This window comes from Rhinatrema bivittatum, chromosome 6, assembly GCF_901001135.1.
Source record: "Rhinatrema bivittatum chromosome 6, aRhiBiv1.1, whole genome shotgun sequence".
NCBI classification, from domain to species: domain Eukaryota; kingdom Metazoa; phylum Chordata; class Amphibia; order Gymnophiona; family Rhinatrematidae; genus Rhinatrema; species Rhinatrema bivittatum.
In genome coordinates, this window is record NC_042620.1 from 148,482,804 (window position 1) to 148,495,041 (window position 12,238).

The window sequence follows — 12,238 nt, forward strand, 5'->3', positions numbered from 1 at the left end:
AAAAATTTCAATAGTAATTGAAGAATTTGCTAACAAAAAAGCTTGTAAAGCCTTCTTAAATAAATAAAAATTATTTGGGAAATTTAGAAACAGATTTCTCTTAAGTATCACATCAGAACCTTACGTAGGGGCCTACTTTTCTTAGTTGGCATGGGCCTAATTCTGCTCTCTCCAGTCCTGCTCTCCCCACACACATTTTAAGAATTAATTTTCCTGAAGTCTAAATATCTCCCCCGTTCCACCAGTTGACCAAACATTTCTACTGCAGCCAGGATGACCCAGTCAACATCTGGTAGCAATAGTATCTCCCCCTTTCTTAGCAATTTTGTGAATATCCGCCATTAAATCTGTCGCATTTTTTCTGACTGCACATCCAGTGTAAATGGATGTGCCTGAATTGTGTATTAGGAAGCAGGCCCCCCACTGTATGTTACTAATGTTCGTGGGCACGCTCTCTCTCCCAGGCACATATACAGCTGAGTTGGGCAGTAGTGTTTAAGGGGCTGTGATGTCGACAAACCTGAAGGCAGAGGAAATTGCATAGCAAATGTAAAAACTCTGTTGCGCTGTAACAGTTTTTTTGTACCACTCCAATCTAGATTAAATACAATGTATTTAGGAGCTTTTAAGGGCAGATCCCTGAGCCTATATGACACTGTGCAAACTGAACTAGTTCAGTGCTGCCCCCCACAGCAGACTTTCCTGTGCAAGGGTGCTGACAATTTCAGAGGATGAAAAGGCATGCAAATGGTCGGCAGGTATCCGAAGGGTTAAGAACGAGTTAGTGAAGTGGGGCAGGAAATGACATCTGACCAGCCTGAAATTGTCCTTTGTGCTGAAGTTGGTTTTGATGGTCTCTGGTTGTCCTGCAGGGGAGGTGAGCATCCTGGCGCGTGAAGTCTGTTTATGCTGAAGCGGCTGCTGTCTGAGGCTATGGGCAGGAGTTGGACAGGATCCTGCTAAAGTTCAGGCTGAGAGGAGGCGTTGGCAGCTTTGTTCTCCAGATTGCATGGGCAGACTCACCATAGGAGCTTTTTTTTTTTTTTTTTTGGGGGGGGGGTGCATATGTTGGTTGCAGCCAAGCATTATTGATATAGGCTTGAGAATGCATTTAAGGATATGCACAGAAGCAGACAAACTACCAGTTACAGTACATCTGTATTGCAATTATGTAAATGCTGGGCTTGGGCCAATTTTATGTCCTTTTTGGGGTGTGGCCATGTCTGATGCTTTTTAAATAACACTCACTGGAAAACTGCATTCTCTTCCACTGGGTTCTTTTGACTTCTGATCCTGAACAGAAGTAAAAAAAAAAAACTGTACTGTTTTCTTCTTGAAGAGTAGTGTTCAAGAACTGAATGTGAAAGTATTGTCTTCTATTGGTAGACAGCCCCATCTAATCCTGATGTTCTTTCATGATTCCAGGGAAGGACTGTCATCATTGAACAAAGCTGGGGAAGTCCCAAAGTGACAAAAGACGGTGTCACTGTGGCTAAATCAATTGACTTAAAAGACAAGTACAAAAACATCGGTGCCAAGCTAGTGCAGGATGTGGCCAACAATACAAATGAAGAAGCGGGAGATGGTACCACTACTGCAACAGTGCTGGCACGGGCAATTGCCAAGGAAGGCTTTGAGAAAATCAGCAAAGGAGCAAATCCGGTGGAGATCAGGAGAGGTATGAATTCAAGCAACTCGTTCAGCTGGGAACCCTGACTTTTGTGAGCCATGGCTAGTATCTTCCCTACTCAGTCACCTGCCACCCCTAGAGAAATCTGCATGTAGCATGTCCACAAGGGTGCATGCTTTCTCCTTGATCCTGGCATGTTTACTGTATGCATTTCTGTAGGGGATGGTGTACCTGCTCCAGCGATGGATGGAGCTTGGAGTCTGTTATCTGAACTGTATGCCATTAAAAATATATACAAGTGTTCTTGATTCCAGCTAGTCTGGTAATTCTTATTTATATTCCGCATTCAGGTACTATAGGTATTTCCCTTTCCCCAGAGGGCTTACAATTGTGGCTCTGAGTTCTTTAGCAGCTCTTTAACAATCCTGTTCAGTACAGAATTGCTATAATCCATATTTTTATACTAAAATAGAACAGTTCTGCAGAGTTTATAGGTTGAGCAAATCATCAGCTTAAAATGCCTCAGGACTTAGTTTCTGCTACTGAAATACACACATTTTAAACTAACCTTTCTCTTGTTTAAAAAAAAAAAAATGGTGACTGATGGGTGTTGAGGAGGCAGGGCTAATGGCAACATTTGTTTTGAGAGATTAATGGCATGTCCAGAGCTGCACAAGTTGTTCTAGTTTTGGGGGAGGGTGGCTATAAGCCTGCCCCCATTGCTACTGCTATCTTGGATACAGTGTTTCTTATGACTGTTGCTCGCACAGCTGTTCTACCTCTGCTGGCCAGCAGCTGACACCAGGCAGGTAGCAGTTACTGGCAGTTAGAAGTGAAGTGGTTGTGGGTTCCTTAGGGTGGCGGGTACGTGGGAACTGTTACTCAGATGGTCTTTTGGAGAGAGAGAACAAGGAATGGTCGGCATTCACAGCCACACCTACCCCAGTCACTGCACAGTGATGCCTCCTGCTGATTAGTAGTGTAAGGGTATGCACGACACGAGTTCTTGAGCAGGTCTGGTCCTGGGGGGAAACTGGATTTCAAGATATACACAATGAATATGCATAAAAGGGATTCATATATTGTATGAATTCATCGTGGGTATCCTGAACACCAAACAGGTTTCTGGTCTACCACTCTTTCAGAGGGTACTGCAGTCTGTGACCCTGAGCAAAGGTGCTGCTGTGATAGCCAGGCTGTATGGTTGGGACCAGGTAAGAGGGCAGGTAGCCGCAATTGAAGGCTTGTGATATCATAAGCCCTATTAGAATTGGTTTTAACTGAATTAAAAAGCCCAGAGGAAGCTGCTGGGTCAGAAGAGAAGTTCTGGTGCCCTATGGCCCTCCTTCCAATAAGGGATTTAAAATAAAAGATGTGTAAACTGACTTTGTTCTGTCTGCTTGGTTATCTGATGCTAGATGAAAGGAGGCAGGGGAAAGTCCAGCACAGTACTATAATTTTGTTGGTCTGAGTTAATATATAACTTTTTTGTAGCAGTTTTGTGTCCCTTCAGGGGAGTTCTTTGAGTACCTTGACCTGTGGGAGACTGCAGAATTTTGTTTGAAATAGAACTTTTCAGGGGCAGTAGTCCTGTTCCCTGGAAATTTTTCTTCAGTTCTAACAGCAGAGGGACACTTAAGACACTAGCGGGGTTTGATCTAAAGACTTTGATTTAGGTATCAGTTTTTCTGTAGTGCTATTTCTGTGGTCACATTTGTGGTGATTTAAGGCCGTTTAAAGTGACCAGTAGATGTGGCAGAATGCAGTGTTCTGTCTGGGGGTTCGCAGTCTGTATGGACAGATCGTGTCTCAAAAGTGGGTTACACGGTTGGGTTTCCAGGTGCTCCTGATCATATCGGTAAACCATAAGAGCAACAATGCATTTTGGTTCTGCAGTTTTGATGGTCTTCTGTACAATAATACATAAGATAAAGGTATTAGAATGCTTTGAAATGCGAGTGAGGGGTCTTTTAAAGAACAGCTGATAGAGAACTCTGTACTATAGACAGAATCGGGGTGAAAGGAGACACAGTAAGGGAAGAGGTGCTTCCCAAACAATTTGTATTAAGTCCAGACATTTCAAGAATATTTCTTTCAAAGATCTTTATTCTTGATGCATTGCTGTTTACAAGATGAGATGGAGTACGATTCCCTTGTCAGAGAATAGTGTTTTGCAAAATGCTGCGTCTGAGAGGGTGTACATCTTGATCAGAATAAAAATTCATAAAGAATCTTCCCTTGTCAGAGGACTGGACTCCTTCAGTTAGGGGTCCTGACTTTTGTGATCCATGGCTGGTGTTTTCCCTGCTCAAACACTTGCCATCCCCTCGAGAAATCTGAATGTAGCACATCTATATGGGTGCTGCTTTCTCCTTGATCCTTTTGGCATGTTTCAAATCTTTATGCTGATCAGGATGTAAATCCTTCCCCCGATGCAGCATTTTGGGAAAACTCCATCTCATCTTGTAAACAGCGATGCATTAAGAATAACTATCAGGCCGATTAAAGTAAAGTCCACGGGAGAGCAGGCGAACGCCCGCTCTCCCAGTGTGCGCACTGGCCACTCGCCGGTGCGTGCGATGCAGTATTTAAATTAGGTCCGGCGGTAGATCCAGGCAAAAGGAGGCGCAAGGGACACTAGCGCGTCCCTAGCACCTCCTTTTTGACAGGAATGGCGGCTGTCAGCGGGTTTGACAGCCGACGCTCAATTTTGCCGGCATCAGTTCTCGAGCCCGCTGACAGCCACGGGCTCGGAAACCGGACGCCAGCAAAATTGAGTGTCCAGTTTTCAGCCTGACAGTCGCGGGCCGAATTCAAAATTTTTTTTTAAGTCGGAGGCTGCACAGAAAAGCAGTTTTTACTTTGGGTCGGCGCTAATTTTTGAAAGTAAAATGTGCGGCTTGGCTGCACATTTTACTTTCTGTATCCCGCGCGCATAGCTAATAGGGCCGTCAACATGCATTTGCATTTGAGGGCGCTATTGGTGCCGCGAGTTGGACGCACGTTTTCCTCCCCTTACTGAATAAGGGGTAAGGGAAAACGCGTGTCCAAGAGCAGGCTAACAGTGCGCTGTACTGTATTGGCCTGTATATTTGAAAGAAATATTCCTAGAAGAAACATCCTTAATCTTGACTAGACTTATACAATGCATATTTAGAAACTCTGTACAATACCATAACTTAATGTGAACGCTTGTGCACCCCTAGTGCCTCCTTGCTAATGAGAACCCGATCGGTGTCTGCCGTCCGCTAGTTAGGAAACAGATGCCAAGTTTATAGACATCAGTTTTCCTAAATGCTGCACAGCCAGAGGTTCAGGAAACGGATGCTTGGCAGTTGAGTATCATTGCGATATTAAGTAGGAGGTAGTACAGAGAAGCGCACTTTTTTTTTTTGCATCGGGGTGAATACCTAATAGCGCTCATCACATGTGAATGAGGCTTTTAGATTCACTCCGTTGTAGAGGTGCTTAGTGTATAAGGGGCTTAGTTAGCGCCTATACAACCCGCATTCAACTGCGGGTTAACAATGCGCTTGGCAGAGCACACTGTATTGCATTTGAGTGTTTGATGGCAATTTGAATTGGTGGTGACGTGTTAGGCTGTGGAACTGTTAGTCCGTAAAACACTTACATCTAGACTTTTTTGTGTGTTCCTTCAGCAAGTAACTCACCGTGTCTGAAGTCAAACTTGAATTGTGAGCTACAGGGAATAAAGACTGTTAACCCTATAACTTTGTATGGTACCATGCAAATTGGCATAGTATGTTTACTGTGTCAAACAATACATAGTCCCTCTTCTAGTTCTTTGACCTCTCCTGCTAGGGAGTCTGTTATTGAATCCCAAGCACATGGTGCAGTAATGGTGTGTTTCAGCATGTTACATCAGCTCATTTTTCTACTTATTTAGCATAGATCTATTTTGGGTTTAGCTCAGGCCTTTTCATTCATAGCTTAAGGTGAGTTACATTCTGGTACAGTAGGTAACTTCCCTGTCCCCAGAGGGCTTATAATAGAAGGTGACATGATTTGCCCAAGGTCACAAGGAGTGTTGGCAGTATTTGAGCTCTGGCTTTTCTGGTTAGAGCAGCAGGCTGAGAACCATGTTAGTCTGATTTTTTTTTTTTTTTTTTTTGACAGTTGATGTACATAGGTAACAGACTTTCTTAGCATTCAGACAGGTTAATCCACACCATGGGTTATGCATCTCTACCAGCAGATGGAGACTGAGCAAAACTGATGTCATGGTATATATACTCCTGTCTGCCAGTATTCTCCATCTCCAGCGGATGGTGGACATGCATCTCCCTACTGGGGATTGCTTAAAAAAAAATTGTAATTTGCCCCGCTCTCCTGTGGTGATACCTTTATGGTCCCTCACTCAGTTGAGTTTTCCTGTGGTGATATCTGCAGATCCCTCCCTCAGCAGAGTGCCTAGGTCCGGTAGCTGGTTTTCCAGCGTTGACTTAGCTATAAGAGAGAAATAGTTGAGAAGCTAGTGGGTGCAGGAAGTAAAGCATAGCGGTGAAAGCATTTGCCTTCTCCACCCCACAGCAGAGACTGACTCTATTCTCTGCCAGGATGGCCTGAGCTCAGGTTAAGAATATAAAAAAAAAAAAAGGGTTTCCATTCCCCTTCTGGTCTCCAAGCCTCGGTGCGTTGATCCAATGTACATTCCCATCTCAGGGGGAGTTTGAGTCGTGATTGAGCAGCCTTTTGGCTAGGTCCCATTCTCAGAATTTGCTTAGACGCCATGGTAGGCCGTGGCAGCGTTCATGCACTTTTCTGCACACAAGTCTGCTACGAAAGCCTTAATGTCTGTTCACGCTTGTGCACCTGGGTATGTGCTTAGGTGGACACTCAGGCAGGTGCCTAACTTGACTGCGTATTGTGTGCCTCTATTTTGGACGCCTATTGGATACATCTTGTTTTTGGGTGCCCTGTCCATGCCTGCACAAGTGAGCGTGCAGCTGGATGCACAATTGTCAGATTTCTTGGGTGTGTGCTACTAGCACCTTTATGCTGTTTGCCATATTCAGGCATCTCAGCTTGGTGTTCCCCCACCGTAACTTGTCAGCACTGCTTGGAGGCTCAGGGAGAGCTATCTCTGGCTGCTTTTACTGAGCCCGCCCTTCCCAGCATATGTGAATGGGATTGGAGGGGGATTTGTCAAGAGGTTTTGCTTGGGTTTGAGGCTCCCCTAACTGGTTCATCAGTGGAGGAAGGCTACTCAGTGGGTGCAGGACAGATGCCCCCTGACTTTGGTGTGGACAGTAGTCATTCATGTGCTTTTCTACACACCAGTCTGCCACAAAACAGTTTGGTTTCAGCAGCCTTTTGGCTAGGCCCCGCTTGCAGGTTTTGTTCAGTCGCCGACGTGATAGGCCTAAGAGTTCAGGATTGCAAACTGCAGATTCACTGATGCCTGGTGCCACAGGTAAGTGTTGGGAGTACGACTACACCTGCTGCAGGCCATGCTGATAGAGACCCAGGTGGCATGGATGATGAAGGTGACCTTACTCCCTAGAAGATGGGAAATTCCTCCGGGCTTGGATCCATGGAGCACAATGTTGCGTTTCTTCCATAGAGATGAGTTGCCAGCTTGGATCACCCAGGCACCAAAGATACTGGGGGTGCTGGGTGCTGATTCCATGTCTGAGCCAAACCAGAATCCATTTAGATTCCTTACGTAAAGCATTATGGATGCTATTCAAGAATTGCATGATCTTGATGGGGTGCCCCGGAAGCTAATTTTAAAGGGGGAATAGCCTTGGTAGCGCTGCATCCCTGGATCTGGTAGAGAGAGCAGTTGCACTTTCCGAAAGTGGATGTGCTGTCATGTGCCATCACCAAGCAGACTGTCATCCCTGTGGAAGGGGGGGGAGGGGGAGTGGCTTGAAGGAGGCACAGGATAGAATTGAGGCTATCCTTAAGCAGGCCTTGAGAGGGGTGGCAATGAATTGCAGATGGCCTCTTGCTGCTCCTTGGTAGATTCCTCTTGCTTGTTCTCTGTCTCTCAGGAAGTCTGAGTCTGGTTTGAATTTCAGTTCAATGCTCTATAACATCACCACCCAGGATGCACCTGATCTCAGAAGCTAAGCAGGGTTGAGCGTCAGCTATGGCTGATAAATTGGTGCCAAGACAATTTCAGAGTCTAATCTTATGAATTGACCTATTAAAGGATCACTCTGGTTTGGGAGTGAGTTAAAAAAAAAAAAAAAAAAAAAAGGCTAAGTGGGATGAGTCCCAGGTTCCTCAGTAACCAGAAGATTGAAAGCAGGCACCACACTCGTTTGGCTTGAGAGGTTGTGCTTAGGGTTTTTAAATGTTTGACCCCCATGAAGGAACTGCTTCTCAAAGGGCTTGACCTTTGAGTAGGTCTCAGTCCTTTGCCCCAGTCAGCCCAGACTGGATGTGGGCTCGAGTGGCTGTGACCCCGTCAGTGAGGGGTGTGCAGACCCACTCCTGGGGACAAGAGAGGGGGTCGACTGGCTCTCCTTTTTTTTATCGGAGGTGGGTCGAGGTCGCATCATACCAGTGAGTTCTGGAGGTGATAAGAGATGGCTATGCTCTGCGGTTTCTCAGCATTCCTTGTGACATTTTCATGGTGTTTCCCTGCAGCTGTCTGCAGAAGACGGTGGAGTGTATGTTATCAAGACTTCTCAGCCTGTGGGCTGTGATCCCAGTATCCATATGTCAAGAAAATACGGGCCGATTATTTCATTGTACCCGACAAGGAGGGTTCCTTTCACCCTGTCCTGGATCTCAAGGGAATCAACCAGCTTTTGCAAGTGGCTCGTTCCTGCATGGAAACTTTACACTCAGTGATAATGGTAGTACAGTTGGGAGTTAAGTCTCTGGATTGTCTGGCGTATCAACAATTTTCTGCATTTTGCTGTTTTGGGGCGACAACAGTTTTTGAGCCCTACCCTTTGGTTTGGCCACTGTACCCAGGACCACCTTTAAGGTCATGGTGGTAGTAGCAGCAGTGTTGAGAGAGGATGGCATTCTGATCCACCCATATTTTGACTGGTTAATTCGGGCCAAGAGCCATGAAAGTTTTCAGGTGTCACGCAAGATAATCTCCTTGCTACAGGAGCTAGGTTGGATGATGAACTTGGCCAAGAGCAATCTGCAGCCATCCCAGACACTAGTATCTCTATTTATTTTCAACACAAAGCAGGAACAGGGTCTTGCCGGAGGTCCGCATTCAGAAATTGATGGTGCAGGTGTATCATAGGTGGATATTAGATGGTTGTCTCCCGAATGAGATTTGCCAAGCTGCTACGTGGTCTTTCTTATGCAACTTCCAGGCATTATCACTTGGATGGGCAAGCCCGGGTGGACGAGGCCTTTGTGCATGCGATGTTTTTGGTCCATGGGCAGCCTCCCATCCTCTTCAGGACTAGTTTTGGTACATCCTACTGGTATGGATGTACCTGTCTGAATGTTAAAAGAGAAATTACTACTTACCTGATATTTTCTTTTCTTTAATGAAGACAGGCTAATCCACTTTCCCGCCCTTGGCTTCCGGATTTGGTGCTATTGTCCTCCTGATTGGCTGCGTTTCTGGGGATTACTAGTAAGTGTCAGATCAGTCCCTAGATTAGTGATATTACACTCCTTGTCTGAGCTCAGTGTTTTCCTGTTAACTGAGTTCTTGAATGATTGTCTGTTAATAGTTGTGTTCATGTATTGTTTAGTTGGCTTTTGCAGAGAATACTGACTTGCTGGCTGATGTCAATTCAGGGGTAGATATACTGTGACATCAGCTTTACTTCGTCTCCATCTGCTGGTGAAGGTGCATAATGCCTCTGTATCGCTCCATGGTGAGACCGCACCTTGAATACTGTGTACAATTCTGGTCTCCGCATCTCAAAAAAAGATATAATTGCGATGGAGGAGGTACAGAGAAGGGCTACCAAAATGATAAGGGGAATGGAACAGCTCCCCTATGAGGAAAGACTAAAGAGATTAGGACTTTTCAGCTTGGAGAAGAGACGGCTAAGGGGGGATATGATAGAGATGTTTAAAATCATGAGAGGTCTAGAACGGGTAGATGTGAATCGGTTATTTACTCTTTCGGATAATAGACTAGGGGGCACTCCATGAAGTTAGATGGGGCACATTTAAAACTAATCAGAGAAAGTTCTTTTTTACTCAATGCACAATTAAACTCTGGAATTTGTTGCCAGAGGATGTGGTTAGTGCAGTAAGTATAGCTGTGTTTTAAAAAAGGATTGGATGAGTTCTTGGAGGAGAAGTCCACTACCTGCTATTAAGTTCACTTAGGGAATAGCCACTGCCATTAGCAATGGTAACATGGAATAGACTTAGTTTTTTGGGTACTTGCCAGGTTCTTATGGCCTGGATTGGCCACTGTTGGAAACAGGATGCTGGGCTTGATGGACCCTTGGTCTGACCCATTATGGCATTTTCTTATGTTCTTAAAACCCACTGGTGTGGTTTAGGCTGTCTTCAATAAAGAAAAGGAAATCATCAGGTAAGAAGTAGTTTCTCCTTTCTTTTTTCATTAACATCAGAAGAAAATTCACAGTTTCGGGTGCTCTTCTTTTCAGCCAGAGGTGGGATGCGCTGGGCATAGTCTCCTCCTGTAATGTGAAGTGCCTATGAAACTGACAAATATCCTGTTTCCATGTAAGGTGCAGTTTTATTCATTGGTTACTCTGACTCTTCCTAAACATGGTTGTAATTCTATAGGTCTTACGTGCACTTCCTTTCCTTTTGGGATCATGTGCAGTAGGCGTTTTTTGTTAAATGCAGTTGGATGTTTCTAGTAGCAGGATCATTAAAATGTTCTCCCTTCTTCACTAGGTGTAATGCTGGCTGTAGATGCTGTCATAACAGAGTTAAAGAAACAGTCCAAGCCTGTCACCACTCCAGAAGAAATTGCTCAGGTACTGTTGAATGCTTTGTAAACATTAGGAAAGCATACTTTTTATTCTCCAATTTTGTGTCAAAGTGGGAATGGATTTAAAAAACTTTAAAATTGTCGCCTTTTTAGGCATTGAATGAGCTTCAATTCAACACCAATGTATTTTTCATTGTGACCACTACACGGTGGAAAAATATTTAGAAAACGATTGGGATTTTTTTCCTTTGCATTTTCATCTTTTATGTGTGTGCTCAGGTTTTTTGTTTCTTTATTTTTAAAACTAGGAGATACTCACAAAACCATTTTGTGGAGGAATTCTGTGCCCCTCCCCTCCTTCAGTCTGTCTGCACTGATGTGCCTGGTGGCTCCATCCACTGAGGCAAATTTGTCAATTGAGCTGTTTCAGGAGTGAGTGCTAACCAGTGACCTATTGTAGGCTGCTGTCCTGGGGCAATGCTGCCAGCAGTGCACAGACTGGAGGCGGACGCCTGACCTCCTGGAGCTATGCAGACGTGCAGCTCCGCGGGGTGTGCAAATGCTTTTATATGGAGAGTAGCTGAGAGCCTGGAAAATTTTTACCAGAGGTGGTGGTTACGTTTTCAAGCCTGGCTCCATCACTTCCATTTCATGCAGGCCCATTCTTTTCCTTCCTCTGGCCTATCTGAACACAGCCTTCACCAGCTACAAGTTCCTATACCTGTCTCCAGACTTGCAGCCCTGTGGCTTTGCAAAGAGCTGCACTGGCACACACACTGCACACGGCCAGAGCCGCACCAGCAGTCCGCAACAGATGCCACCTAAGCTTGTTACAGGTTTTGCTCTTCTTTGCTTTCTTCACCCTCCTAGGAGCCATCACCACCTCACTGCTTCCTGAGACATTAATATAGGAGTTAAGAATAGGGGGTAGTTCTTGACTATGTTGCTTTGTTCTGGGCCCTGTCTGCAACTTTGTGGTGTGGTGGCAGCAGATTCTCCGTCAGGACTAGGCTTCTAACAGCAGTGGTGTTTTGGCTTAAGCTAGACTCTTAATATTGTCTCTTCTGTGCGGTGTGTGCAGGAACTCTGAGCTCAATTTTAGTCATTCAGATAACTAGGTTCTCTGGAGTTTTTTTCAGCCCTTCTGTACCTTTCACAAACTGAGTGACTTCTTAATAAATGCAACGAGTGAGTTCCAGTGATCTCCTTTTGCTAGCATGGATCATTTCGGGACAGTGGGCTAATAGGAATGGTTGGGAGCTAAATGGGGAATTAAGCATCTCTGTTGCTAGTTTCTACTCTGTAAACGGTCTTCTAGGTTAAGCAAACATTTTTCTCCAGTTGGATCCATTGGAGAGCTGTGAATCCCAGAAATACCACTGGCAGGTAATGCCTTTGCCACCTCTAATGCCCATTTAGGATTAACCCTGTGGACACTTGGAGGGTCCTGCCTAATACTGCCATGGTAGGGGCACATGCTCTCATGGGTCTTTGAGATAAGCTGTGGTCCCCTATATGTACCCGGATCAGTCCAGACAGTGGGTTAAGAACATAAGAAAATGCCATACTGGGTCAGACCAAGGGTCCATCAAGCCCAGCATCCTGTTTCCAACAGTGGCCAATCCAGGCCATAAGAACCTGGCAAGTACCCAAAAACTAAGTCTTCCAGCAGATGGAGTCAGAGAAAAGCTTGAAGGGTGCTCTCTTATAGCCTGGAGCGCCCTCTTGCGTCCTTCAGT

General features: G+C 45.2%; 1 protein-coding gene across 1 annotated transcript in view; it reads left to right on the top strand.

Moving 5' to 3' along the window:
- The window catches only part of HSPD1 (heat shock protein family D (Hsp60) member 1), an 83,164-nt gene that overhangs the window by 8,855 nt on the left and 62,071 nt on the right, over nucleotides 1–12,238 (top strand). The window contains exons 3-4 of the mRNA XM_029606048.1: nucleotides 1,426–1,678; nucleotides 10,463–10,545. Coding sequence (XP_029461908.1) covers nucleotides 1,426–1,678; nucleotides 10,463–10,545 — 336 coding nt within the window. The remainder of the gene's footprint in view (nucleotides 1–1,425; nucleotides 1,679–10,462; nucleotides 10,546–12,238) is intronic.